General features: G+C 52.1%; 1 protein-coding gene and 1 long non-coding RNA gene across 2 annotated transcripts in view; one reads left to right on the top strand and one right to left on the bottom strand.

Moving 5' to 3' along the window:
* The first annotated feature begins 3000 nt into the window (after positions 1–3000).
* LOC119104193 (uncharacterized) lies at positions 3001–8359 on the top strand. Its single transcript, XR_005094886.1, has 5 exons — positions 3001–3061; positions 6947–7019; positions 7268–7307; positions 7588–7592; positions 8303–8359. It is a non-coding gene; the product is annotated as an uncharacterized LOC119104193 (long non-coding RNA).
* Positions 8360–21803: 13444 nt separating this feature from the next.
* LOC119104191 (stress-activated protein kinase JNK-like) overlaps positions 21804–26957 on the bottom strand; it is a gene marked incomplete at its 5' end in the record, with an annotated part of 52934 nt that continues 47780 nt past the window's right edge. Inside the window, 4 exon segments of the mRNA XM_037227863.1 lie at positions 21804–22969; positions 23317–23489; positions 23700–23824; positions 25241–25394. Coding sequence (XP_037083758.1) covers positions 22966–22969; positions 23317–23489; positions 23700–23824; positions 25241–25394 — 456 coding nt within the window. The 3' untranslated portion in view covers positions 21804–22965.

The following is a 26957-nucleotide window of genomic DNA, read 5'->3' as shown; positions in this document are numbered from 1 at the left end:
AAATACTTTTTACCGTACTCTGCTGCACACTGGTATCTTTCCTAGATTTTAATCCAGCCCGGTGACCAAACTTATCCTCTGATTTTTAGTTGCCCGACTTGATAACAGATCGGAGACAAAGCAGTGTATTTCCTATGGTCGGATTGGTCGGCTGATTCGCTGTTTTTAACAGCCGACCCTCAGTGTCCAAACTAGACAGTATAAAGTACTGAAACAGATCTAGATATGGGGATTCGTCTGGCTGCAAGGGCGTGTTTTAATAATTGCGATGCGACTGATATGAGGTGGGCGGTGACTTTCAGTGCACTGCAACTTTGCAATCGGCATTCGCATTGCAGTGTCATGAACACCCGCCCAGGATTCGATTTCTGGCTTTGTTTACTTCGTTGGCTGTGCCGCGATTCAGCATCCTGTTCTCAGCGGGTCCCGACGAGTCCTGTTCTCCATCCTGTTCTCAGCGGGTCTGAAGACAATGCTGGTTATTTCCCGATGATAACACCCCTACGGTAACAGGAAAGCTCTGCAAGCTATTCATGCTGCAGCGCTCATTCATGTGCATATTTTCCTTGCACATGTGAGCATGGCATTGCATGGATTCAAATATGGCATGTTTCATGACTGTTTTTGCTAACACTGAATTCTAAAATTGTCCTCATGGAACCATTAGCATAATCACTGTGTACATTTAAGTACAGGCTGTGAAGGCAGACAACCTGCCTTATACGCAGTCTTCACCGATAGTAGAAATTAATATATTTTGCGTGGTGGTGGCATAATGACAGGAGTGCCAATTTTATTCATGGTTAGGGAACATAGCAACCCATGGATCATGGTCAGTAAATTAAGTCCAGAGAAGGTTTTGTGTCATAGGAAGCTTTAATCTCATATCTTGTGTGATTTTACATCTAGAAATGTTGGCTGGGGGAGGAAGCAATTAGCATTGAGGGGGATCAACCCAACATAGATATTGGGTGGTGCCCCAGAAAATAATTTGAATTGGTACTCCTGCATCATATATGACAGACATCACAGAAAACCTTAGGTTTCCATGCTACTTGCATGCAAAGGGCAATTTGGGCTTGCTGACTGAATGCCTACCAATGTTTAGATGTTAGTAATTAAATCTGTCATTCCGCTGCAGCAGTTAATACTTTCATGGCCCGGAATGCAGATTTTGGCCTCGTGGAAGCCTTCATATCTAACATCATTCCTAGTGCCGCTTGCTACTGGTTTGGAATCTGCCATGCATTCAGCTGCCCTGGCTATCGAGGCCTTTCATTGCTTTTTTTGCGGTCGACGAAAGCAAATCCAGTCGTGGATCAAGTTTAAACGTGAGGCCCCGACGAGTCCGGAGGGTGAAAGAAGATTTCTATTGTGATTGGACTATCTCATATGCTTAGAGCATGTGCGCCGGCTTTCCAACAGCAGCCATTGTTTCCGACATTTGTTCAAGGGCAGTGTATGACTGAACGTCTGGGTTATGTGCATAATATTGAAAACTGCAGGTAATGAAAGACACTTTCGGTGATACGCTGATTACCGATGACGCTACTGGGCATGAACTGAATGACCATTTTGTCCTATTGTATTGCGTTACGCTGCTGGCGACAATTTTTCCTCCGAAGATGTGGTCGGCGACGAAACGTATACTTTTACCCACCCCTGCCCGCGCCAGCCCTAGGTCGCCGCGCGGTGTTGCACAGTCAGATAAACACAGGTGTTATATGTGAACTGATGATGACGACACTGGACAGTGCTGGTAAGAAAGGGGGGCAAGGTGAGGGGGGGGGGGGCGTGCAATAGCCGAGGGTCCCTATTAATATTGGGGGGGAAGGTGGAAAGCAACATCTTGTTTCGATTTATGTCGGCAAATCTTGTTGATTTTGGCGAGTAAATCTCCATTATGTGCTGTGCTGTTCTGTGCTATCCTCTTCTTTTCTACCCTGTCACGTCATGTCAGCTCCGGGCCTGTCTCGATTTATCTTGTCTCCTGTTCTGCCCTGCCATATCCTGTTCCTGTGCTATTAACTATCCCTTCTTCCTGTTCTACCTTGTTCTCTTTCATTCTGCCCCGGATGCTAACCCGTTGCCTAACCCGTTCCTATCCTATTGCCTCACGTCATCCATCTCCTGTCTTCTGGCTTCCATGTCATGCCCAGTGAGGTAAGACGTCTGTGGAGATTGGGACAGAAAGCTGATTTGGCCCGTTCTTTATATGTACTGCGTCCCAATGCATTTGTGTCTTAGCCAATGTTGTCTACAGAATACTTGCCTTTTAAATCTTCCAATCCAAAATATCATTTCAGGTCAGGTTGTGTCGTCTAGATTCCAGTGTCACTCCTCTAATCCTGACTTGTCCCCGCCATCCCCCCCCAAAAATGATAACGCCCACGCCCAAGAAGTCAAAAATTATTTCATATCGCGTTTCCTTAAACATGTTGATCAAAATCAATGAATGCTTCAAATAATAAGGAGCTTCAAATAACTTCAGCTCCTGGTTTTTCGGCATTATGAGGTTAAAAGTTTGTTTGCAGAATAAGCAGCCTTTAATGTTACCTTGGGATGCTGGTTATTCGTCGTTTTAGTGGTTAGTATCAATTATATTACCTGTACTTAATATTTCGACCTGTTACTCGAATTGTACACTATTCTCTCCGGTCCTGTTCCGTTCTACTGATGGGTCAACAGGCATCTACTTCTCCACGCCAGCCACCTCTGTGTTCAATGTGCATTATTATGTGCGTCAATTTTGTGCTAACAGCAGTAAATGCCTGGGAGCACAGTTACAAAACTTTCCTAATTTATGCCTCTAGGCAGCACATTTCGTTAGCGCAAGCGTTTTTCTATCTATAGAAATAGATCTGCTTGCTCGTGTAGTTGTATGGCCTTGGTCCGTTTGTAAGCCGATTGCGGCCGAACTTTCCTCCTTCTGCGGCGCATGTCATGAGGCGCCGCGCCGGCAGTCGGCCGGGAGGACACCGAGTGAACGCGCAGTAGGGGGCTGGCGGCGGCGGAGACCAGCGGCTGAACACGACACTGCAGCAAGCTGCGGCTGTAGCAAGTACGGTGCTTCTTAACTGACATAGGACGTTCACATCAGGTGTGCATTATCTGCTTAAGATGCTAGCCTTAGTAGGCGATATCCCTGTAAACTATCCCTGTGTCTTGCATCAAAGACTGCGCGTAAGCTTCCATCATGCAATGCTGTCTCAGTTAGTGTTGTTTTTAACACCTACGCTGTCATCTTCGGATAATCATGTAGCTGTATGTGAATGTGTCTGGCTCACGCCCGGTGCTTGACTGGCATTCTGACTCGCCTCGATGGTGTGAGGCTAATGGGTCACATTCAACACAGTACTGTCACCGGGCGGCCGATGGCCCCAAGCGGCAATGTTTGCCATGTGCCGACCTTACTTGCCAGATAAAAGTCATGCCGATCGTGTTTGTCACACATAATCTGTACAAGCTGCACATAAACTACACGCTAAATATAAATGTTTAGATCACACATAGACAACGTTCTTTATTGAAAACCCCGTTATTTGAATGTGGACCATGTGTATTGCGTATAGACTGCACATCACATATGACCAGTATATGTCAGGCATAACCTGTGTACATCACATATAGACGGCGTATGTCACATGACCGTGTACGTCACATAAATAGGGCATGTTCACCGTCGTAGTGACGCTGTTGTTTGTGCTACAAATCAGCCGTTTGACGCCATTTGAAATACCATGAAGGCAACGCGAAGACCTCTTTAGTCGCGTGCGAAACGCAAGCGCCGCAGGACGGCAAAATAGCTGACAACGGTCATGCAGGCATTATGGCAACAGTTAAGATAAAAGATCATTGTGTATGTTAATTATGTATGTGTAGATCACTGATAAGCGGCGTTAGTCGCAGGGAGCTGTGGCAGCGGCGGATGGTCTACTGGTAGACAGCATAGCTCACACGGAGCTGCCGGACGATTCGCTGATAAACGGCGTTAGTCGCAGGGAGCTGTGGCAGCGGCGGACGATCAATGAAGACGATCCAGTTTTGGAGTAATGAAGTCTCAGGCTGACCGAGTTTGTCATATCAATCAACCGGAACTGGTATAGTTTCAGCGGTCCCGGTTGGCCCGGCCTGTGGCCGCACTGTGTTCACGTTTGTCGTGCTAGCCTACATTCCAGTAGTGCTGTTCCCGTCGCCGCGTAGGTTTCAGGACCGGATAGCAAACCTATTGAGGCAATCCTGCAGTAGATAAGACAGTAGTATTAGCTTTATTCCTCGGAAAAACCAGGACAATGGAGATATAGTCAGACTGATGTTTCGACAACATGCCTTTATCGAAACAATAGCAAAAGCGAATTCAAAATTGACGATAGATAGGCAATTCAAAATGCCGAAATTCAAAATAGTCAATTTTGAAGTCACTTCTGCTATTGTTTCGTTTAAAAGCACGTTGCCGAAATATGAACTCAACTATGTCTCCATATTCCCGGTTTTTCCGAGGAATAAGACTAATAATACGGTCTTATCTATGTGAATGATGCTCCTCGCTAATGCACTGAACAACTTACGTATTCCTGCAGTATCTTCAGGCCCTTAAATGGAAGCCCCTGATGAGGCTTCTGCGTAGATGCGCTATCACTACAATTTTGTCTGCTCATTTGGTTGAAAAAGAAAAAAAGTTAATGCGTAAAACGTTGAAAAGCTCGGGTTGAAAAACTGATTTAGGTCTCGAAGACCAGGCACGCCGGTGAACGTAGGGGAAAAAAATAATTCTGACGCCAAACAAAACGGATACTTTACTGCCGAAAGGTTGGTCGACATGTGCAGGCTGTGACGCGCTATTGTACGCAGACCGTGGACTTGTGCCTGCTTGGGCGTGCTGTTGTACGCAGACCGTGGACTTGTGCTGCTGGGGCGTGTGCTATTGTACGCAGACCGTGGACTTGTGCCTGCTGGGGCGTGCTGTTGTACGACAGGACCGTGGACTTGTGCCTGCTGGGGCGTGCTGTTTGTACGCAGACCGTGACTTGTGCCTGCTGGGGCGTGCTGTTGTACGCAGACCGTGGACTTGTGCCTGCTGGGGCGTGCTGTTGTACGCAGGCCGTGGATTTATGCAGGCTGTGTGGCGTGCTATTGTGCACAGAACGTGGGCTTGTACAGGCAGGTAGCGTGCTATTGTACGCGGACCGTGTACTTGTGCCGGCTGTGGCGTGCTATTGTACACAGAACGTGGGTTTGTGCAGGCTGTAGCGTGCTACTGTACGCAGCCCGTGGATTTGTGCAGGCTGTGGCGTGCTATCGTACGCAAAGCGTAGATTGCGTGACATTTGTTAAGGGCTGATGTCAAGAGCAGATGGAAGCCTGAAGGTGACGATTTGGTGTAAGAAATGCGCCGCCCACAAATCATTGCGCTATCACATCACTGCCTCACGCAGAAGGCAGTGGGCCGTTTATTTACGGGGTTGGCTAACGTCACTTTCTCCAAAACTGGTCTCAAATGCAACACACCGTGACCGAAACCGAAACAACACTGGGCAATGATAATGCAACGTGCATATCCCAGCTTACTGTGACCAGCAATCACCAAAAAATATTTGCGTTTTGTTTCCGATCGGTCACCGACAGTCGTCGAATACCTTTACTATCGACCAAATAAAAACATATTTTCGATTACAACTGACTGGCGTTGCCATGCAGCCGATGCCGCGGCAGCCGATGCCGCGGCAATCCAATTTGTAGATCTGTTCCCAAACGCTTAACACGCGCTCGGGTGCGGAAGTCAGTATGACCGGCTAGAAGACTTTCCGGAATGGTTTCCTTTCTAGGGGAAGCGCTCAATCTGATGCAACAACGGGGCGTTAGAGGACGCCATACATCTCTAGATGCTTTCTCAGGCAACACAACAATTGAATGCACAGGGCCAGGTATGAAGGTCAGACGCAGATCAAAACCAACGCCCTTATCACTCTAAGGCTTGCTGTATGGGGTAGATTTTGGTGCTCAGTTCAAATTTACTAATGGAAGGGTCAGAACAGGACACTGACCTAAAATGACCCAGGGTCAACACTTTTTTTTTAGTAAGATACTGCCTAGCATTATCTTTATTGCTTATTCAAATGCAAAACCCAAAGCACTCTTATATAATTTGGTCACCATGACCTTCGAAAGGTCAGACAAGGTAACTGAGCTCAAGTGAGCATGTGACCTTTTGCTTAGAACAGGTATCTAGGTTCTGAGGGGTACTTAGCTTTACCTGGAGTTTAACTAGTTTTAACTTTACTAGAGTTAACTTTACTAGCTTAACCTAGGAGTTTTACCATGTTGACATTTGCCCCGGAGGTTATGGCCTATGGATCTCAAGCTTTAACCCAAGTTAGTTCACGTGCTGGCAACACACCCTGTGTAATGTAGTGTCTCTACTCGGTTAGTTCCTGAGATCTTAGCGAGGTCAAATTGGCCCCCACCCGAGCGAAGGGCACCCAACCGGCCACCCGGTCGCGTGTTAGGGTTCGATGCACCTGTGTCGAATAAATTCATGCGCTGATATGCACCGTATGTATTGGCTTCCGAAGAAAATGGTTCCATTCAGTATAATGTAATAGTGCATCATATAGTATAGACCATATCATGTTGTATCATAACTAGTATGGTCATGTACATGCTTGTTGCGATCACCTCTGCGTCACCCTGCTCGCTGCACGTCTCCAAGCTCAACAGGCGTCCTCCACGTCCAGTTAATAATGCCTTAAGCTGCAACGTAATTTATAATTTTGTCGGTAACGAGCTTCAAGCATCAAGTGAACTTCGGGTGAAAACCACCATGGACTTTACGTGGCCATGTTTGTGATATAGAATTCAAGTCGATGCAATCTTAAAAAACTGTGATGGTAGCGTAGGTCTGCGCATAACATTCATAGCCCAAGCTGCAGCATGTCCTTCTTTTTAGATTGAAGTACACTCCCATCGACAACTGAAGAATGAGGATCACCAGCATAACCAGGATTATCTGTCTTACTCTGGTACGTACACGATTGGTCATCTGGTGCAGATTCGCCTCAACTCTAAATGGCGAGCTTTGTGCTAAGCATTGTACTAACGGCATGAAGCATGTTTTCAACCACTCTTGTGTAAGACAGGAGCGCAGGAGGTTCCAATAAGTGGAAAGGTCATTTGCTGTGCCGGCCATCTCCTGTGCCGGCCGTTTCCTGTGCCAGCCGATCGCAGGACGAGAGCGTGCATGCAAACAAATTTCTTGCATCTGCCACAGGTGATCCTGGAGTTGACCGCGTCGTCACCTCTCCCCCAGAGTGAGTCGCCGCTGTTTCCACATGGCCTAAACAGAAAGCCATGTCGATCATTGCGGGCAATAAAAGGCCTTAACGAGGTGCAATAATGCCTTGACACAATCGGCGCAGCTTAAGTCAGTGTGGATCAGCATGCCTGCTTTTTTCAAAACGAGTTATGTGCAGTATGTCCCAACTGATAATTATCAACGTGACTGCAGTGATGCACGATTATGCGCGAGGTTGACATTGTTTCCTGATGCCGGCCGTCCGCGGGCTGAGCTTTGTGTTCTCCCGTCCACAGGCGGGGTAAGCGCGGGCCTCCGGCTCCGGCCCCCACCAAACCAGTTCTGGGTCTCACTCTGGAAATCCCAACGCCTCAGCCTTGGCCGCCGCAGAAACAGGGACGTCCAAAAAGTGCCGATTCCCCAGTCGGCAATCCCGTCGCTAAACATTTCGGCAACAGGACTGAACGCCGCCAGTGCCCTCAGGTTTCCTGATTAGAGTAACAACGCTCTGTGCTTTTTAGCCGTTTTCAGTTCATCCATAGCATTTTAACCTGGTCTTCACTAGTTTGGCAGATGTGTTTTTGATGACTACGTAACCAGTATGACAGGGAACTTAAACTCGGCTGCCGTGGTATGAAACACGCACCCACGGCAGTGGTAGATTCAAACCCCCAGCAGTCACGCCTATGTTGTGTCAGTCAGTCACAGCCAGCCGGACTGTAAGCCAACGCCAAACTGGCGAGGCCTGGACGCCGAACACCGGCTGGTTAGCACGGCTTGCCACCGGACGGTGAGTATAGAAAACAGCCGGGAACCGGCTCAACGCTGGACTGGCTGAACAAATCTGCATATGCGAATCCTCTCCACGCATTTAATATTCCGACATGCTCGCTGCATTGCCCCTCCGACCCACACATTTTATGTCACTTGTACAATGTGCCAGTGACCTGGACCTTCCCAGTACGTGAATTATGTCCTAAAAAGACGCTTACCTGTGACGTATGTCCACAGGGCTTAAAGACACCAAATGACCTGCTGACCTGGAATAATCGGCCCAACCTGGCTACGCTGACTCTGGGGAACTTGGCCGTCCAGCAATTAGGCCTAATGCAGAACAACCCGTCGAGATTCTCGGGCTTACAGGCGAGATTCTCGCAGAGCTCAGACACGAACTCATCGCAGAGCAACTCGCCAAACAACCGACCAAGGTCCCAGGAGATCACCCGGCCGAGCTCCCAGCAGAGTTTCCAGCCGAGCTCCCAGCAGAGTTTGTACAACTCTGCACGGAGCCAGCCGTTCCCCCGCCGGCCGTTCTCCGGATACACTCTGCGTTGGTTCGGCTAGTCCTCCAGGACTGCTACCGAACTGTGGACAGAGTCGCCGATCCAAACACTGCGCAGCCAGACGGACCGGCCGGGACAACTTACAAAAGGCGTGCAACTGCAGGTACGCGCAAATGCAGCTGTGGTTACGAGAGGAACTACAGTGGGAGAAAGCCGAGTCAAAATACGAGCCAGGTACTCGTGCATGCAGCAGATGCACTAGCAGAACTGGATGTTGAAAGCATATGCGAAACAAATAAATCCTGCTTGCGATGCGAATAAACAAAGGCTGCTTAGCTTTGTATTCTGCTTCCAACGTGCATGTGGACAGATAGAGAAGTACGACACTTACGATAGATCAAATTTACTCCGACAAGTCAGGGTTCGGCGCCAAGTTAGAACTGACGGAAGCGGAATGTGCGTTCCTTTTTTCTTCAGGATGAATGGAGCTAGTGAAAATGCGCTGTAAGCTTTATAGCCATCGGCATTCTGAATATTTCCAAATGCCATCTTGGGGATAAAGTGAATTTGATATCAATTCTATCACGCATTTTTTGTTTGCACCTTATTTGTTTTAACAAATTTTATTCTGAATTATTTGCAAGGGTGGCTTCTGGTTGGGGAGACTTCCTGAAGCTTGTAGCGTTCAGACCGGCCACCGCTTGGGCTGTGCCATTTCAGTTCATCAGGGCATTTATCATCATCATTATTTCATTACATCCTTTTTTACATCATTGCATTACATTACATTACATCATTCATTACATTCATAACATCAACATCATTGGGCGCTGCATGACCTTTAGCAGTCGATGCGCCCTAAATCCCCAAATCATCATCATCAACATCAACATCATCATATCATGTCATTATCATTAGGACATCAGATCATCAGGGAACAGGACAGGACATCAGATTAGATCATCATCATCAGTAGGCTGTGACCTTATGGCCAAACAGGTCCGCGAAGCACTATGCACGCCGCACAGTGCTGTGGAGCGGTCGCTCCCAGCCAAAGGGACGCTGGCCAGTTACCAGCTGACTTTTCCCAGTCATTTCGGGCTACCAGTACACTCACTCTGGGGACTATTCCGACCGCCTCGGGGTTGACACACGCCCGAGGACAGATGAGGAAAGGCGAGGATAGATCAGATAGATCTATAGATCAGATAGATCAGATAGATCAGATAGGACAGATGAGGGAAAATCAACTTCGCCATCTTCTTGCATCACATTTAAGCGGTAAGTTGCCAAAGGACCAGTTTTGGTACGGCTATCACCAAGAAAACGAGACAAATAAACCAAAAGACACCGAACGAACCGGTAACCTTCTTAGTTGCACTCGTGCACGATGGGAATACCCCTCACCACAGCCACGGACCTGGGAACGCCGACCGAGGCGCGGCCCGAACTGCCGTCCGATGGAGGAACACGCTCATAAAACGATGCCAACATACGATTATGACATTAAGAATGGGTTCTTCATCTAACAGAGCCGTCGTTCATTTGGACCGTGGGCCCCATCGCGCGAGATTATTACCCACCCGTCGGACGCCGGCGCGCCTCTCGCAGGACACACGTGGACGAACCACGGAAGACCAGCTAAGGAACATTCGTACGCCTGTGACTGACATTCGTGCAAGGACTTGGAAAAACCCCGCGTATCAGAATGGGCTTTGTTAAAATCTACGTCATCATTTCAGCCAGGTTGCGTAACATGTAATTGGTCATCGAACGTGGCTCATTTTGAACTCATTTGGCCCCATGGGCGTAGGAACAGGGAGGGGGGGGGGGGCAGGGGGCCATCGCCCCCGCCCACTTTTCAGTGTGGGGGTTAGCAATGTTAATTGCCCCCACCCCCAGTTTTCAGATTAAGGTTGCATTTGGCTTACTTTTGCACTACATTAAACATGCATGCCGATTTACCTAGTTCACCAGCCATCTCCCTTAAGTTGCGTTATCTTTTTCACTTGCTCATTGGCCATCACTCAGTGTTACAGCCACAAGGCGACGCCTCACGGCCTGGAGGCTGTAACGCCGGGCGCCGAGGCTGTTGCAGCTACAAATTGCGAGCGCGCATGTTCAAGACCATATTACATAGGTTTCTCGTCGGTAATCAGTTCTGATAGGATCCTAAGCATTTTAAGACGAACATGGGTTGCCCACGTCGACAAAAATCAGGAACCCCATTTCATTTACAATCTACGGTCAGGGAGAACCCAATATCTCTGAAGGACACAGAAAAAACACGGAACTGGAGTGTACGTGACAATTATTGGACTACCTGCATTGATCAGGGATGCTGTCGCATCAGTTGTTTCTGTGCTGATCCGGGGCCAACTGTGCAGGTCAGAAGGCCTCCCGTTGTCAGGAATGGGAACAAGGTGATATGATGCATCCTTCTAATGGCTCCCGGATTGGCCAGGAGATCCCGCCCCGTGTCACCAGAATGATAGCCAGAAGACACCCGCGATGGGACGGAATGGCCCTTCCTTATGCTGTGTTCTTGACCGGAAACGATAATGTACCCATGGTGTCCTACTCAAGAGGCCCCGTGCCTGGAAGGAAATAAGGGGTTTCATTATTGTTGAACAGAGTGGGGGTCTCATTACTGTTGAATAGGGTGGGTCGAAATGAGCTTAAAGAAAACAAGCAGGGTCATGCCATGTTTGCCTGAGGACGTTCATTTCTTCAGAATGCATTATTGAAACAAATTACATCAAAAGGCTTGAACATGCCCGCCCGCAACCACGAGAGCAAGGACAAGGATGGTCTGGGCTGCAACTACCGTAAAACCGAAAGGTTACGGCCACTGTAAGTGCCACCAGACGGTGGGCGCCGTGTTAATGTCTTCTGGATAAATGAATAGCTGCAAAAACACGAAAAACAGACATTCTACCTTCACTCTTCCAGTTCAACCGCTAGATTCCAGCCCCACCTCGCGACGCTTCAAGTGCAAGTTCTTTCTTTTCATTAGCGTAAAAATTGCACACGTGAAATATGCGCTCAGACTGCCCTCTAAATGTAAGATCTGATGTCCTGAAGCGTTCCAGGATCCTTTTTTCACAAGCGTCGTCATTTTCGTCCACCCGTTGGCCATAACCGCCTGGTGTCGGGTTTTTGTTGCTAAGATTTGCGGGCGCGCATGTTAAAAAAACACGTTACATGAATTGTATCACGAATCGATTCTGACTGAATGGTGAACATTTTCGAACAAACATGGCTTAGCCACGTTAATACACATTGTTGACTACTGGACCTGCAATCAAATTTTCATCTTCAAATTTGGATCAAACATATTGATTTACAATCTACCTGCGCGACATCCTCAATTTCTGTATAACCCAGATAGAAAATTACAAAGGTTCTGAATTCTATCGATTAGAGTCAACTAACCATTGTAAATTAAGAGCGGTGGTGATTTATTCTATGCAGTCGTTCAACGCCTGATTTCTGCAGCTTATTGACCTCCAAATACGAACAGATTTGAGCTCACGGTAGCTCCTGGTTTCTGTTCTGCTTACGAGGTAAAGACAGCAATGAAACGTAGAAAACCGTGTCACTTGTTAACAAGTAAGCTATATCCGGGGATATTTGGGAGGATCACCATAAGATCGGCTTTTGTCAACCTTGTGTTCTCCCTTGGTAAGGCCCTGGCTACGCCCCTGCCTTCCATATATAACGACAGTCAATTGGCTCTTAATCAATGTTGTGCAAGGTACGATAGCGAAATCAATGACGCGCTGAGGAGCATATTTACTGAGCAGGGAAGTTGCGTTGTCTAATGCAGTCTTCTCTACTTAGAAAACATACAAATGGCTACGAGTCAGCTTGTTTTATCTCATGCTTACTTTAGCATCTAAAAGTATCGAACATTCCTTTTTTATTTTTTTCAGTACTTCAGCAAAATAGCACGAGTCCTCAGCAATACTCCGCCGCCACTGGCCGACTACACGTCCTCAATAATGCTCAGCCGCCTCCTGCCGCTCCAATTTCCTCAACACTACTCGCCACCACTGGCCGACCAGATTTCTTCGGCAATACTCAGTCACCACTGACCGACCGGATGCCAATACACTCCGACCGGGCATCCGGTCTGACACTGGGGTCGTAAGCATCGTATCGCGCGGAGCCTGTTGCTCTGAACACGGCATCTACGCCTGTGCTTTTATTCCGCGCATGGAACATCAGCGACCAATTCATCTAGCTGCCTTGGACATCCAGCCAGTTAAAACGCAAGTCATGTCAATTTGAGTCCAGGCATACCAACGAGCGGATGCAATGCGACCATGGTCTAGTGCCTGAACGTGTTGACTTTATGGGACTGTTATTTGGCGGTCAGGAAGGGATATGAAGACTTTCTAACGAGAATGCAAGAACCGGGGGTGGGGGGTGGGGGTGGGGGGTGGGGGTGGGAAGGGGAGCACTGAATGCCAAGCCAATCGCCCCTAACTTGGAAGAAGTTCTGTTGAGGGCCCGTTCTAGTATGTTAACGGCCACTTCTCAACTAAAAATGGATGGTGTAGGCCTGTAAAAGTTCATTCTGATCTGTCGAGCGCGCATTCTGGTCCATTTAAAATATGTTCTGAACAAAATAGGACATTTTGTGTCTGTAGACAGCCCATTGTGACCTGTGAAGACCCGTGATTAACACGCGCCCGGTTGGCCGGCCGGATACCCTTCGCTCGAGTGGGGGTCAATTTGACCCCGCTGAGATCGCAGAAAAGAAGAGAGCTAGAGACATCAAATCCGCGGAGTGAGTGTGCACTTGAACTCACTGAGGTCAAATTTGGGTTTTTCTAGGTCATGACCTTGGGGTCAAATAAGGTTGAGTAAGGCCAAATTCCAGGTTTGTCTCCAAAGGGCCTCCAGAACCTAGATACTGCTTTTAAGCAAAAGGTCACAAGCTCATTTAGTCAGTGACCTTGTTAAACCTGTTGGACGTCATGTGACTATATTCCTTCAAGACAGCTCCAAGTTTTGTATTTTAATAAGCGACAAAAGTTACGCTTGGCAGTACGTTCCTAAAAACAAAATATCGACCTAGGTCATCTTAGGTCAATGACCTATTCTGCCCTCCAAGATGTCCATGGAAGATGTATAATACGATTTCTGCTATCAATAAATTCGAAATGAGCACCAGAAGCCATCACTTACAGCAAGCCCTAGAGTAATATGGCAGTTCGGTTTTGACCTTGGTCTAACCTTCATACCCTGACCTGAGGTCAACGTAATTTGCTCATTCAATATTTGTATTGCCTGGAAAGGCATCTCAGAGATGTATGGCGTCGTCTAGCACTCCGTTGTTGCATTAAATTGAACGACTCCCTAGAAATTGCCTTCGCTGAAACTATGGCCTGACTTTGACCTACCATAGGTCAGCGATGTTAAAAGATACATCTACCTTGTAAAATCAAACGATCCCTATTCAATTGTCTACAGCTAAGCAAAATTTGGCGCGGCTATGCCGTACCGTTCGGAAACCATGCTGTAAAAAAACCTTCGGCGAGGGGTCAATTTGACCCCGCACCTTAGCCCATGTTAAAGGGAATGTCGCACATTTGAAGAATCTTAAGCAAGCATCAGTGTGATAAACAGGCTCGCTTAGAACTACTGATAAACTTTTTAAGCGAAACAGACTTCCAGACAGCACAATTTTCTCTGTAGTTAGTATACATCTCAAGATGTCATGGTTCGACAACACCATCGTACATTGCACAACACTGATTGAGAGACAATTGACGGCCGTGTTATCTACAAATCGCGCCCATGAACGCCAGATATAAACACCTCGACACTTATATCGGTCTTGGCCTTGATCGCCGCATTGCTCATGGAATGGCAGAACGTGAATGACGTTATTGTGCCATTTAATGACGCCATAAATGCCGAGAAGGCTTTGAAATGTTCTCCCCGAACACTCTCCCCATATTCGTGGAGTTTAGCTTCGAAACTAGAGGGCGAGGGTCTTAAGGGCAGGGTGTGAACAGTGCCGAAAGGTTTTAAAGATGGCTGTGGCAGATTTCTATCTGTTTGCGTAATAGTTGTACTAGTGGAGACCTCGTTCGTGCCAGTCCTTCTCGCGAAATCTTTTTAAAACAGGGCTTCTATTTTCCGTGTACTTACACTCACCATTGCTCACACTTTGACGTTCACACACAATCGACAGCGATTCCGCGTCTTCGAGCTCGGCCAGAGTAGGAACCTGTTTAGAATCCCCAATGGTACAGTTTATATACGGTTCGCGTCGAAACTGATTCATGGTCGAAGGATCCAGAAATGACGTGATGTTAACCAATGAAAAACGAGTGCGGCGTTCGATAGTCGCCTGAGCCAATCAAAAAAGGGGGCTCTCGCCTTGCGATCCCCGAACTGGCTGATGCAACTGACAGGTGGTGAGACGCGGAAGACGATTTGTTAAAGGCAGTATCGGCTAGCATGTCGGAAGTCAGGCACACTTCAGGCTCCGATCGATCGAACGGCCAGTGACTCTTTCCCACGAGGTTTAGGTGCCTTCTAGGGCGTTTTTATCGTCCTAGATACTTTTGAGGATTCCAGAGAATTAATGATCTTAAACATGTGGAGGCTTATATAATTCTGGAGATAGTGACCGATTGGAAATATAGCTTTGCTACAATGGCTATATCAGTTTCAAACCCCACATAAAAATGGAAGACGTCCTGTAACTGTGGAGTATCCATTCCGGCCTGTAAAGACCCATTCTAATCTGAAGGCGGCCCATTTATTAGGAAAGACGAAGACACTCGGGTATGAAATAGAGTAGAGATTACAAAAATGGAGATGCCCAGCGCCGGTTCGCGGTGCTGTGAATGGTACTCCATTCCTTTAATACAGCTAAACATGGCACCGGCGAAGCATGCTACTGGACTACCTTTTAAGCGTTCAATTTGACATCCTAAAGCGTCCAAAGGTACTTCATTCGGAGGCGCTGTCGTTTCGACCTCCTGCTGGCCGTCGCGTAGTGTTAGCCGTGTCGCTGGTGCCCGCGCCACCTGTGGAGACTGCAGCGCCGTAATTCAAGATTTACACCAAGAGAACTCTGGTTCTGGTTACTCCTTTTCATGAAATCGCTAAGACATCCACATCTGGCCGAGTAGTCTACACAAATCAGATTCCACTATCGCATAACATAAGCTCTGCCTAATGTGAGCGGCATTTAGTATGGGCTTGCAAGGTCGGTCCTGTAAGACTGTCATATTACAAGACCCAACACTCTTGCTGGTTTTCGTTTGTTGCCCTTGGATTGACGGATTGCATGTATAGGGTATGAAAAATCCATTCATATTCCATGCTATTTAGCTTTCACAGAAGAGCCTGATCAAAATAAAAACGCCGGTTTTTTGCATCTGATCAGCTGCGAACAATAATTTCAAGAAATGAACACTTGCATAATTAACTTGCGCAAATGATATCATTGCCCCCTAGAACTTAGCTGCTTTTAGAGCGCTCCTCTGCCAGTGTGATTTACCTCTAACCTTGAGAGATTAACATCCCTTCGCAGCAGCTAGAGTACTGATTTCCTTTCCTTTGATGTTTTGGATAGACCAAGAGATCAGATGTGTATTGCGCTAATCGGGAACAAATGCTTTACGGTATACTTGCTGAAGACCCTGAGATCCTGCCTTCGGGGCCAGGAGCAGAATTCAAGAACGGCGGCCTCGTTGCTACCGAGTGACTGCCGGCGGGCTTGCAGAAGGCAGACGACCTGCAGACGCTCTTCGGTCAGCGTGGAGCTGATCGACGTCGCCACTAGGTTGTCTCGGCTGAGCAGCCCCTCCGGCTCGGCCGCTGACACCGGCAGTGCGGCGAGCAGCCGAATGAGCTTGTCAATGTTGGGAAGCAGGAGGTTCGGACACTTGTCTAGTGTCTGTATCACAGATCTTGGCAGTTCCTTCCTTCCTTTCCACATTTTCAGCTAGACGCTGTGCCCAGTCTCAACGGCTAGTACGGGGTCCAGAAACCGGCATACCGCGTCACGGTCGGCTTCATCGCTGTCCAGCTCATCATGCCCGCTGGGAGCAAGCCACAAAGTTTGAGTGACTGCAGCATCCTGGCGATCGCCTGCGGTAGACCGGTTCACCGGGCTTGGCGCACAGAGGAGAGGAGCGATATCGATTCCAAGGACACGAACTGCCTCACCACCTGCCTTGTCCATCACAGACCCAAACTTCTCCTCTGGCTTCTTTCTGCATCCCTGCTGCTGCCTGATGCAGACGTCGATGAGTTCTGCAGCCTCCGAAAGGTCCAACCCCTTGGCCTGGAGTGCGCGGGAGTGCAAGGGAGTACACCGCTCTAATAGGTTTCTTCGCTCTGATTTGGCGGAAGCTGTCGCCATGGGAGATCATTATTCTTTTAGTTTGGTGTTGATTGTCGAGACCAGGTTTTGGTGAGCGACGCAGGGTCGATGCTGTGGCCTCACACGTTGTTGGCCGCGTACAGCTTTGGGAGTGAAGGCAGTGCGTTGATGTGCGCAGCTATTCAATGCTGTCGCGGAAACTCTCGGCTGCTAGCCGTGGGGCGGGCTGCAGGCTACAGCGCAACACTCGGCTGCCAGCCGTGGGGCGGGCTGCAGGCTACAGCGCAACACTCTCGTCAGGCATGCTTGACATAGCTAGTGCTGTTTTGGTGACCGTTGTCGGGCGATCGCTGCTAGCGGTTTAGTCGGCTGGTGTCGATCGTCATGTTTTCGTAACCGTTCCATCGAATATTCACGTCGTTCACAGGTCGGCACATTTCAAGGCGTCTTTCAAACGTTGGCGCGAAAAATCTTCACGTCTGGGTGTTAATTTCTTTCAATTCGCGATAAGATATCGCATCGTATCGTGGCAAAACAACGCAACTTGCTGCAATCTGTGTACCTTTAAAGATCACGGAATAATGTAGAACACTCAGACTATTGCACAAAACTATCCCAGAATGAAAACAAGTACAATTAATGAATACAGTGAATGTGATGCAGGAGTGAAATGAAATAAAATACAAATGAAATAAATACAATTAGATGCATACATCATGCAAGAAAAAGTAACCACACAGACCAAATAGAAACAGTATTCAACGACGGAAGTACTCAAGTAAACACGGTGCAAGCGCGGGGCTTTTTCACTGTGCCTTACTCAGCCAGCCGCATTGAATTGAACATGACACCACAGTTTTCATTTTCTTTCTCATTTCACCTGCGAAACAAACATTAAAGCCGCTCTATAACACTGATATGAATTTGATTTCCCACTAGCAGCACCTGCTTGTATTTTGGCTACAAAAGGTTGAGGGGGTAAATTCACCGTTGGGGAAATCGGAAATCTGGGGGGGGGGGGGGGCGGTGGCCAGCCCAAAAGAATGCAAACCGACACCCGTGGCGGCATCCCTTCAGCTTCACAAAACGGGCGTATTTGAGAACCTTATGCAAGCTGCCGGGCTTGAATATGTCACGTAGCATACCACTACAGATATATGCATATATAAACGCATGTGCATATAGTTATATATATATTATATATATATATATATATATATATCTATATATATCTATATATATATCTCTCCCTCTCTCTCTCTCCTCTCTCTCTCTCTCTCTCTCTCTCTCTCTCTCTCTGTGTGTGTGTGTGCGTGCGTGCGTGCGTGCGTGCGTGCGTGTGGTGTGTGCGTGTGTGTGTGTGTGGCCAGAACAAAAGTGGACTAAAGCCGTGATGTTTTTCTCACTTTTTCTCCTTATGGCAACTTCCACGATTCTCCCCCCCCCTTCCAATCATTTTGAGAAATCGACACCCATGCATGCGGCCAAGTTCAAACTGAACAACCACTCCACTGCATTTCTCGAAGCCAACATCAATCGAAAGTTAAAATGTGGTTCCCTTCACTGTTTTGAAACTGGCGGCCTCAACACATTATCTTACTTTTAAAAACTGCACAAACCACTTTGACACCTTGAAGCCAAATCAAAGCGCGGAAACCGTTCGACAGAGCTTCCCAAAAACTTACCAGCAGGAATAGCACCAACGATCAGCCGCCCGCAAGCTGAAGACCTCAATCCAATATCTTCAAACAAAAAAAATGGCGCCAACCCCTTTTGGCCTAATAACCAAATTCAACTTAGGAAATCCCCCGGCCAATGTCCTCACAACTTTATCAGCAGATACGGGACCAATGATGTCGCTATCAGTCGTTCGGAAACTATTGTTCTCAGGTCACTAACTTCGCGTTCAAAAACGGATGCCAGCGCGTTGGCACTGATATCAGTGATGTCATACGTCAGTGACGTCACACGCCAGTGACGTCACACGCCGCCATCGCACCCAATACCCATCCGGAGGTCAGCTGTTTGCAGCCTTTAAAGATGAAGATGGTCTCCCCTTTCGAGCCGGCTGGTGAAACCGTGCGTGGCTGGTAAACGTTTTAAGAGATCAGTCGAGCGATTTCCGAGTTTGGACTGAACTTCAGTGCCCGAAGTGGTTTAGGTGGTCTTTGAACGAAAAGATGGTGACCTGAGCTCAGCAGCTGCAGGACGGCTCAAGACATCGTCGGTGCTCTGCCTGCTGGTAATGGTGACCTGAGCTCAGCAGTCACAGGACGGCTCAAGACATCGTCGGTGCTCTGCCTGCTGGTAATGGTGACCTGAGCTCAGCAGTCACAGGACGGCTCAAGACATCGTCGGTGCTCTGCCTGCCGGTAATGGTGACCTGAGCTCAGCAGTCACAGGACGGCTCAAGACATCGTCGGTGCTCTGCCTGCCGGTAATGGTGACCTGAGCTCAGCAGTCACAGGACGGCTCAAGACATCGTCGGTGCTCTGCCTGCCGGTAATGGTGACTTGTGCTCAGCAGCCACAGGACGGCTCAAGACATCGTCGGTGCTCTGCCTGCTGGTAATGATGACCTGAGCTCAGCAGCTGCAGGACGGCTCAAGACATCGCCGGTGCTCTGCCTGCTGGTAATGGTGACCTGAGCTTGGCAGCTGCAGGACGGCTCAAGACATCCCGGTGCTCTGCCTGCTGGTAATGATGGCCTGAGCTTAGCAGCTGCAGGACGGCTCAAGACATCGTCGGCGCTTTGCCTGCTGGTCAAGATTTTGAGGACATCGATCGAGCGATTTCCCAGTTTGGCTTGGCTGCAATGTTCGGTAGTGGGTTGCGCGGTTTTTTAAAGCTGAAAATGGTGACCTGATGCCACCCATTTCCATAACTGCTCACGAAATCGCATGCACTCTGCTGGTGAATATTCCGAAGATTTCAGCGCTACACTTTCCCAGTATGGACTTGGCTGGATCGCCCCAACAGGTTTGTGCAGTCTTGAGGGTGAAAGTGGCGATCTGAGGTTGGCAGTCTCAGAACGGTTACTGAAACCGTTGGCGCTCTATCTGTTGGTAAATGTTTTGAAGAGTCAAGCGGTCTGTGAGTTTGGACTTGGCTACACAGGTCCACACAGACTGCAAGCCCCATAGCGGTGCAAGCAGTATTTGAAGGTGGGGGTAGTAACCATAGGTCACCAGTTCCAGAACGGCCAATGCAACCGCATTTCCGGTTTTGATCCGTGTTGGTTTGGAGAGGATCTATACCTTGGCTCGAGTCTACTTTGCTGGATGGCGGCGAGGTCGTATCATCCTCGACCTAGATAGCTGCCTCTGAAACTGGTGGCCTCGTGTCACCACGTTCCCCTTCAAAACCCGTATGAGCCTTGCGATTGCAAAAACCAAAAACCGTATACAGAGCGATCAAGAGCGATCAGGCGAAGTCTTTACTCGGCAACTGCAGGACTGACCTCTTCGAAAACTTTACCAGCGGTTAGAGCACATGCCATTTCAATATCTCCACATCTAAAACATTCGCATCCAAAGCAAAAAACAAAGCAGGGAAAGCAAAATGAATCCCCAAAGACGTGTGATTCCGTTTGGTATGTGAACATCAGCACCGTATGTTAGTGTAACGGTGTTAGCTCCTGGCAAGCGCCCGACATCCCAGCTGATGTAAAGGCGTTAGCTCCTGGCACGCGCCCGACAGCACAGCCGATGTAACGGCGTTAGCTCCTGGCACGCGCCCGACGGCACAGCTGATGTAACGGTGTTAGCTCCTGGCATACGCCAGACAGCACAGCTGATGTAACGGTGTTAGCTCCCGGCACGCGCCCGACAGCACAGCTGATGTAACGGTGTTAGCTCCTGGCACGCGCCAGACAGCACAGCCGATGTAACGGCGTTAGCTCCTGGCACGCGTCCGACAGCACAGCTGATGTAACGGTGTCAGCTCCTCGCACGCGCCAGACAGCACAGCCGATGTAACGGCGTTAGCTCCTGGCACGCGTCCGACAGTGCAGCCGACGCACTCGGGCCTGCATCATGCGCTCGCTCGTTCGCGGATATGATTGAGATCAGGACAGTACGAACGGGACACCAGCAGCCCCCACCCCCACCGAAGCTCACTCGTTCGCGCATATAGCTGAGATCAGGACAGCGCAAACGGGACTCCTTAAGCCCCCACCCCGGAACTCTGCTGACAACACCCAAACATTGCCATTTAACAACAAAAGGCGTTACTATTAATCATCCCATTACCAGCATCCACCCAACAGGCTGCTGTGGTGCACTCCTAGTCGCTGCCGTGTTTCATTCTGTCTGTCTGTCCAGACGCAGCCGATAACGGATAGATGTGTCCTATATTCGTGATCACCTGCACCACAGCGTGTCCTCACGCTGCGCATCGTCACGCTGGCTCCCAGTTACGCACCGCACGATCACGCATCTCATGCACACACCTAGCGGGAGCACCGGAGCGCGGTTGGCCGCGGGCTGAGCGCTCCGCTCCGGTATCACAGGGTCGCGCCGGCCCGGGGCGGCGCTCCCGCGCAGCGGCCCCTCCCCGCGCCACCCTCGCCATCACCCGCCTCCTCCCGCGGCGCAGCTTTGGACAAGTGCGCCGCGCCCACTAAACCGATGGCGTCGCCGGCCACAAAACTGGAACTCCAGGGCACCGCAGCGAAGTGCTGGCGACCCGACCCGAGACAGAGTCCGCCACCACACCTCCAACGCCGCCCGTCCGTCGGCAGCTGCGGTGGCTGCCGTCGGCCGGATCCCGCCACCCGCGCCGCCGTCGCCGCCGCCGCTGGTGCCGGCCAACTCCAGCCACTGCCCGTCCGCCGCTGATGCGTGCTGGCGGCCGCCGGCGACGACCGCGCCCAGCCGCAGCCCAAGCGACCCGGGACGGCCGCCAGCCAGCACAACGCCGCCGCGGGCGGGATTCCCGCCCGCGGCAGTCTTCGAGGGCCCGGAGCTCGAGTGCGCCCGGTTTCAGTGATGCAAATAAGCGCACTCACGGGCGGGCGTAAAACAAACGAAGCACCACAGTCAAGTCGTGGCCACCGGGCGTCAGTGTACAACGAAACCGCTCCCCTCCGACAAACAACCGATAACATTTGACTGTCCAAGTAAAATCTACCACTGCGGGCCCGGTCAGATCATAACCGCCGCTGAAATCGCGCCTAACAATCCATGGGTCACGGCATGAGTGTGCGCATTTAAAACAGAAAGCTTAATCAAAACAACACCATTCCGACTAAAAATGGCGTCCTCGCGTAAGTCAGGAATTGCATACACGGTCATGCACACAAATCAGTCGACTGGGCGCAGGAGCAGTGGTCGCATCCCAGGCCGTCACCAGCGTGCCAAAGAGTGCCTGCCGAACACCGGATGCTATCTGTGCTGACCGGGACCGGCCCCGTTCCGTGCCTAGCAGCGCGACGGCGAACCGGACCCCACGGGCTCCGGCTCCACACGGTCCACCGGTGCTACACCATTATTGGAGCGGGCGCTCCGCCGTCCGAAGAGGTCCGGGAGGGTGACCCACACGACGGCGGACGGGCCATGCGGCCGGGACGGCAGCCGTGTGCCAGCCTGGCCGGGACGGGCACCAGCCGCGGCACAAAGGCTGCAGCCGGGCGACAGCGTGTCAGCGCACGCCTATTGAAGCCAGAAGGAACGCGAGACGTGGTAAGTACCGCTACAAATTAACAACAATCACGATTGGTTAGTGCCTAGATAGCCAGTTCGCTACTCATTCGGAGCGGTGGGCCGCCGCCTCCGCGGGCGACATCTATCACCTCAATTGTAAAACACTAGTTCTCGGAATGGTCGTATGTACAGTCAGTTTCTATCGCTTGGTGGACAGGCGGCGTGAAGTTTCGGTCGGCCGGCTGGAGTGCTTCCCGCCCGATGACGTATTCGCCGTCCACTGACGTCATCAGCTCGGCCGCGCCGTGCCGTCCACTAGGTGACTGAGCGTCACTCACGGAGGCTGGCACCATCCCATCTTCACGCGCCATTTTGTCCACCAGTCGGCCGAGTCCTACCTGCCAGTGGCAATGGGGACAGCGGTCAGGGCGCCGGCCGACCGCCGGCGTCGGTGGCGCACAGCCGTCGCCATTCGAACGCCTTTCCCATCTCCCGAACCCCTTCATGCACGGTGCACTTCGGCTATGAGCCGCAGGGAGTACAGACGCCGAGCGGGTCGACAGACCAGCGGCGAGTGTTCTCACCAGATGCGGCCCGGGAGGCACCTGCCAGGCCATTCGCCGTCGAGAAGTGGGCGGCCGCGCCAACGGAGGGCAAAACACAGGGGCATGCTGCGACCGCCACGCACCTCCCAGTGGGGACGATCGAGCCCCGTCTAGTGTCCAGTGCGCTGGCCGCAGCTCACCTGCGTGGCACAGCCGGCGCTACGGCGTTGGCGGCCTCCACGTTGGCGTTGGCCAGGCCCATCGAGTTGTGGACGCTCTCGTAGTCCATCACCTCCTTGTAGATGAGGTCCTTCCACTGCTCCACTGTGTGCTCCCGCTCGTCCACAGAGTGGTCGTACGGGCCAGGCGGTGGCTGCAGGCGGAGATAAAGGTCACATGTAAGCCACGGAGAGCCTATATAGCGATGGAGGGGCGGCGATTGCATGGAGGCTCACATTCCGACACAGAACCGGCACATTCACCACATGACTCGCGAACGTCATGCCCGGCAGACAGCACAACGGAAGTGAACGGGCTAAGGAGAGGCTTAACATCCTACGCCGCAAAAGGTGGCAGCACTCACCGCGTTCACCTCCTGGTCCTCGAACCAGACGTTGATGTAAGGGTGCCGGAGCGCCTCGTCCACGGAGATGCGTCGCTCCGGATCGATCACCAGCATCTTGGAGAGCAGGTCACGCGCCTGCGACGCTGCAACATCAACCGGTCCGGCTCCGTCACCACGTCAACCGGTCCGGCTCCGTCACCACATCAACCGGTCCGGCCCCGGTCTCGCTCCGTCACCACGTCAACCGGTCCCGCTCCGTCACCACCTCAACCGGTCCCGCTCCGTCACCACATCAACCGGTCCCGCTCCGTCACCACATCAACCGGTCCCGCTCCGTCACCACATCAACCGGTCCCGCTGCGTCACCACCTCAACCGGCCCCGCTGCGTCACCACCTCAACCGGTCCCGCTCCGTCACCACATCAACCGGTCCCGCTCCGTCACCACATCAACCGGTCCCGCTCCGTCACCACCTCAACCGGCCCGGCTGCGTCACCACCTCAACCGGTCCCGCTCCGTCACCACATCAACCGGTCCCGCTCCGTCACCACATCAACCGGTCCCGCTCCGTCACCACATCAACCGGTCCCGCTCCGTCACCACCTCAACCGGCCCCGCTGCGTCACCACCTCAACCGGTCCCGCTCCGTCACCACCTCAACCGGTCCCGCTCCGTCACCACATCAACCGGTCCCGCTCCGTCACCACATCACCGGTCCCGCTCCGTCACCACATCACCGGTCCCGCTCCGTCACCACCTCAACCGGCCCCGCTGCGTCACCACCTCAACCGGTCCCGCTCCGTCACCACCTCAACCGGTCCCGCTCCGTCACCACCTCAACCGGCCCCCGCTGTGTCACCACCTCAACCGGCCCCGCTGCGTCACCACGTCAACCGGTCCGGCTTCGTCACCACATCAACCGGTCCCGCTTCGTCACCACGTCAACCGTCCCGCTCCGTCACCACATCAACCGTCCGGCTTCGTCACCACATCAACCGGTCCCGCTCCGTCACCACGTCAACCGGTCCCGCTGCGTCACCACATCAGACGAGCAGGGGTCGGGCTGGGACAGACCAGGTCAGGCCGCTGCCAGCTGACTGCGCGGCCGTGAACTGAGCATTCCGCAGAGTTAACATCTGTTCAGTTCATGCGGCGAGCAGCCGGGTTAAGCGAAGACTGTATGCGAGCCCAGTCAGGTTGGCCTACATCAATCGAACCTGGTCGTTGCTTGCTATGGGGGGGGGGGGGGGGGGGGGGCCAGAAAGCGGTCCCACAACCAAAGTCAAACCCGCCACCAACGCGCAATCCTCCCCCGATAATCAGACGACAGCGGACAGCTATTAACTACGGGCATCGCGCACCGCCTTGCTGTACGCTGAGTTGTTGATATGGCATGGCCGCGGCGCCCGACGCTGTCCTGTCCGCCAGCGCTCGGACCGGGACAGCCTGACGTCCAGTCCAACACCTACGGCACATCCCGCGCCCTTCTGCCGTTGTTAGCCGGAAGCCGGCAGACATGCACACAACACGACCACTCGGCCCGACTCGCCCCAGCTGACCTTTGACCTTGCCGTTCTCGGTGTTGTCGTCGGGGAACAGCATGTCGGGGAAGAGGCGTTCGAAACTGTATCCCGGGTGGCGGGGCCGGTTCTCCACGTAGTTCCGCACGGTGGGCAGCAGGCGCTCCATGAACTCCTTGGACGGCGTGCCCAGCTGTTCTGGGGACGACAGGGGCACATTACTTAGAAGGCGAACAGGACTGACCAAATGTGCTGGTCTGCGGTATGCTGCGGGAAGTTTTAAGAACTTCTACAGGAGCACCCGCGGGCGCAATACCCGTCCGTCTTCAACACACACGAACAATATATGGGCGGGAGCGCCGGCGTATGCAAGTTCGACCGACCAACGACCACATGGGCTCGAAACTGGACACAGTGGTGCCCCGGCGGCCGAACGAGAACTTCAGCTGGGCGGCGCGTTGGCCAGCAGAATCCTCTGTCTCTGTAGCTCTCTCTTCTCGGTAGACAGGGAGATCCCACAAAGACAGGCCGCCGTTCCGCGGGAACGTAAATCTGTGTGGCCGGCAGTTCCAGCAGCAGCGTGATGGCCACCGACATGAGCCCATCACAGGCGACGGCACCGTCTGAGCCCATCACAGGCGATGGGCACCCACTGAGCCCATCACAGGCGATGGGCACCCACTGAGCCCATCACAGGCGATGGGCACCCACTGAGCCCGTCACAGGCGATGGTGACCGGGCGTCGCGCCCATGCAAAATGCACCAGTCTCCATGCAGCAGGCCCAACACCAATTTATGTAAAAATGAGCATGTCTTATACAATCCTTTGGACTCTATCGCAACCACTCCAATCAAAAAGAATTTAGTCCCTCTGTGAGAGCGCTGCCGGCGAGTTGATGAACATGCCAATTTACCACAGCCCTTAACCAAATCGACGGCCGCCGTATCCACTCGTCCATGAAGCCCCTCTTTCCCTTATCTCTGGCCAACTGTTCAGCCAGAACCCTGGGGACCCGCCACGGCGCCGTCCCACCCCGCTGCCCTCCCAGTGACGCCGCCCCACCCCTCTGCCTTCCCAGTGACGCCGCCCCACCCCGCTGCTTTCCCAGTGACGCCGCCCCACCCCGCTGCCTTCCCAGTGACGCCGTCCCCACCCCGCTGCCTTCCCAGCGACGCCGCCCCACCCCGCTGCCTTCCCAGTGACGCCGTCCCCACCCCGCTGCCTTCCCAGTGACGCCGCCCCCACCCCGCTGCCTTCCCAGTGACGCCGCCCCCCCCCGCTGCCTTCCCAGTGACGCCGTCCCCACCCCGCTGCCTTCCCAGTGACGCCGCCCCCACCTCGCTGCCTTCCCAGTGGCGCCGCCCCACCCGCTGCCCTCCCAGTGACGCCGCCCGACCCCGCTGCCTTCCCAGTGACGCCGCCCCACCCGCTGCCTTCCCAGTGACGCCGCCCCACCTCGCTGCCTTCCCAGCGACGCCGCCCCACCCGCTGCCCCCAGTGACGCCGCCCCACCCCGCTACCTTCCCAGTGACGCCGCCCCACCCCGCTGCCTTCCCAGTGACGCCGCCCCCACCCCGCTGCCTTCCCAGTGACGCCGCCCACCTCGCTGCCTTCCCAGTGACGCCGCCCCCACCCCGCTGCCTTCCCAGTGACGCCGCCCACCCCGCTGCCTTCCCAGTGACGCCGCCCCACCCGCTGCCTTCCCAGTGACGCCGCCCCACCTCGCCTTCCCAGTGGCGCCGCCCCACCCGCTGC

Source organism: Pollicipes pollicipes, unplaced genomic scaffold, assembly GCF_011947565.3.
Source record: "Pollicipes pollicipes isolate AB1234 unplaced genomic scaffold, Ppol_2.1 Scaffold_6052;HRSCAF=7182_pilon_pilon_pilon, whole genome shotgun sequence".
Lineage (NCBI taxonomy): Eukaryota > Metazoa > Arthropoda > Thecostraca > Pollicipedomorpha > Pollicipedidae > Pollicipes > Pollicipes pollicipes.
This window is presented reverse-complemented; position numbering and strand designations above follow the sequence as displayed.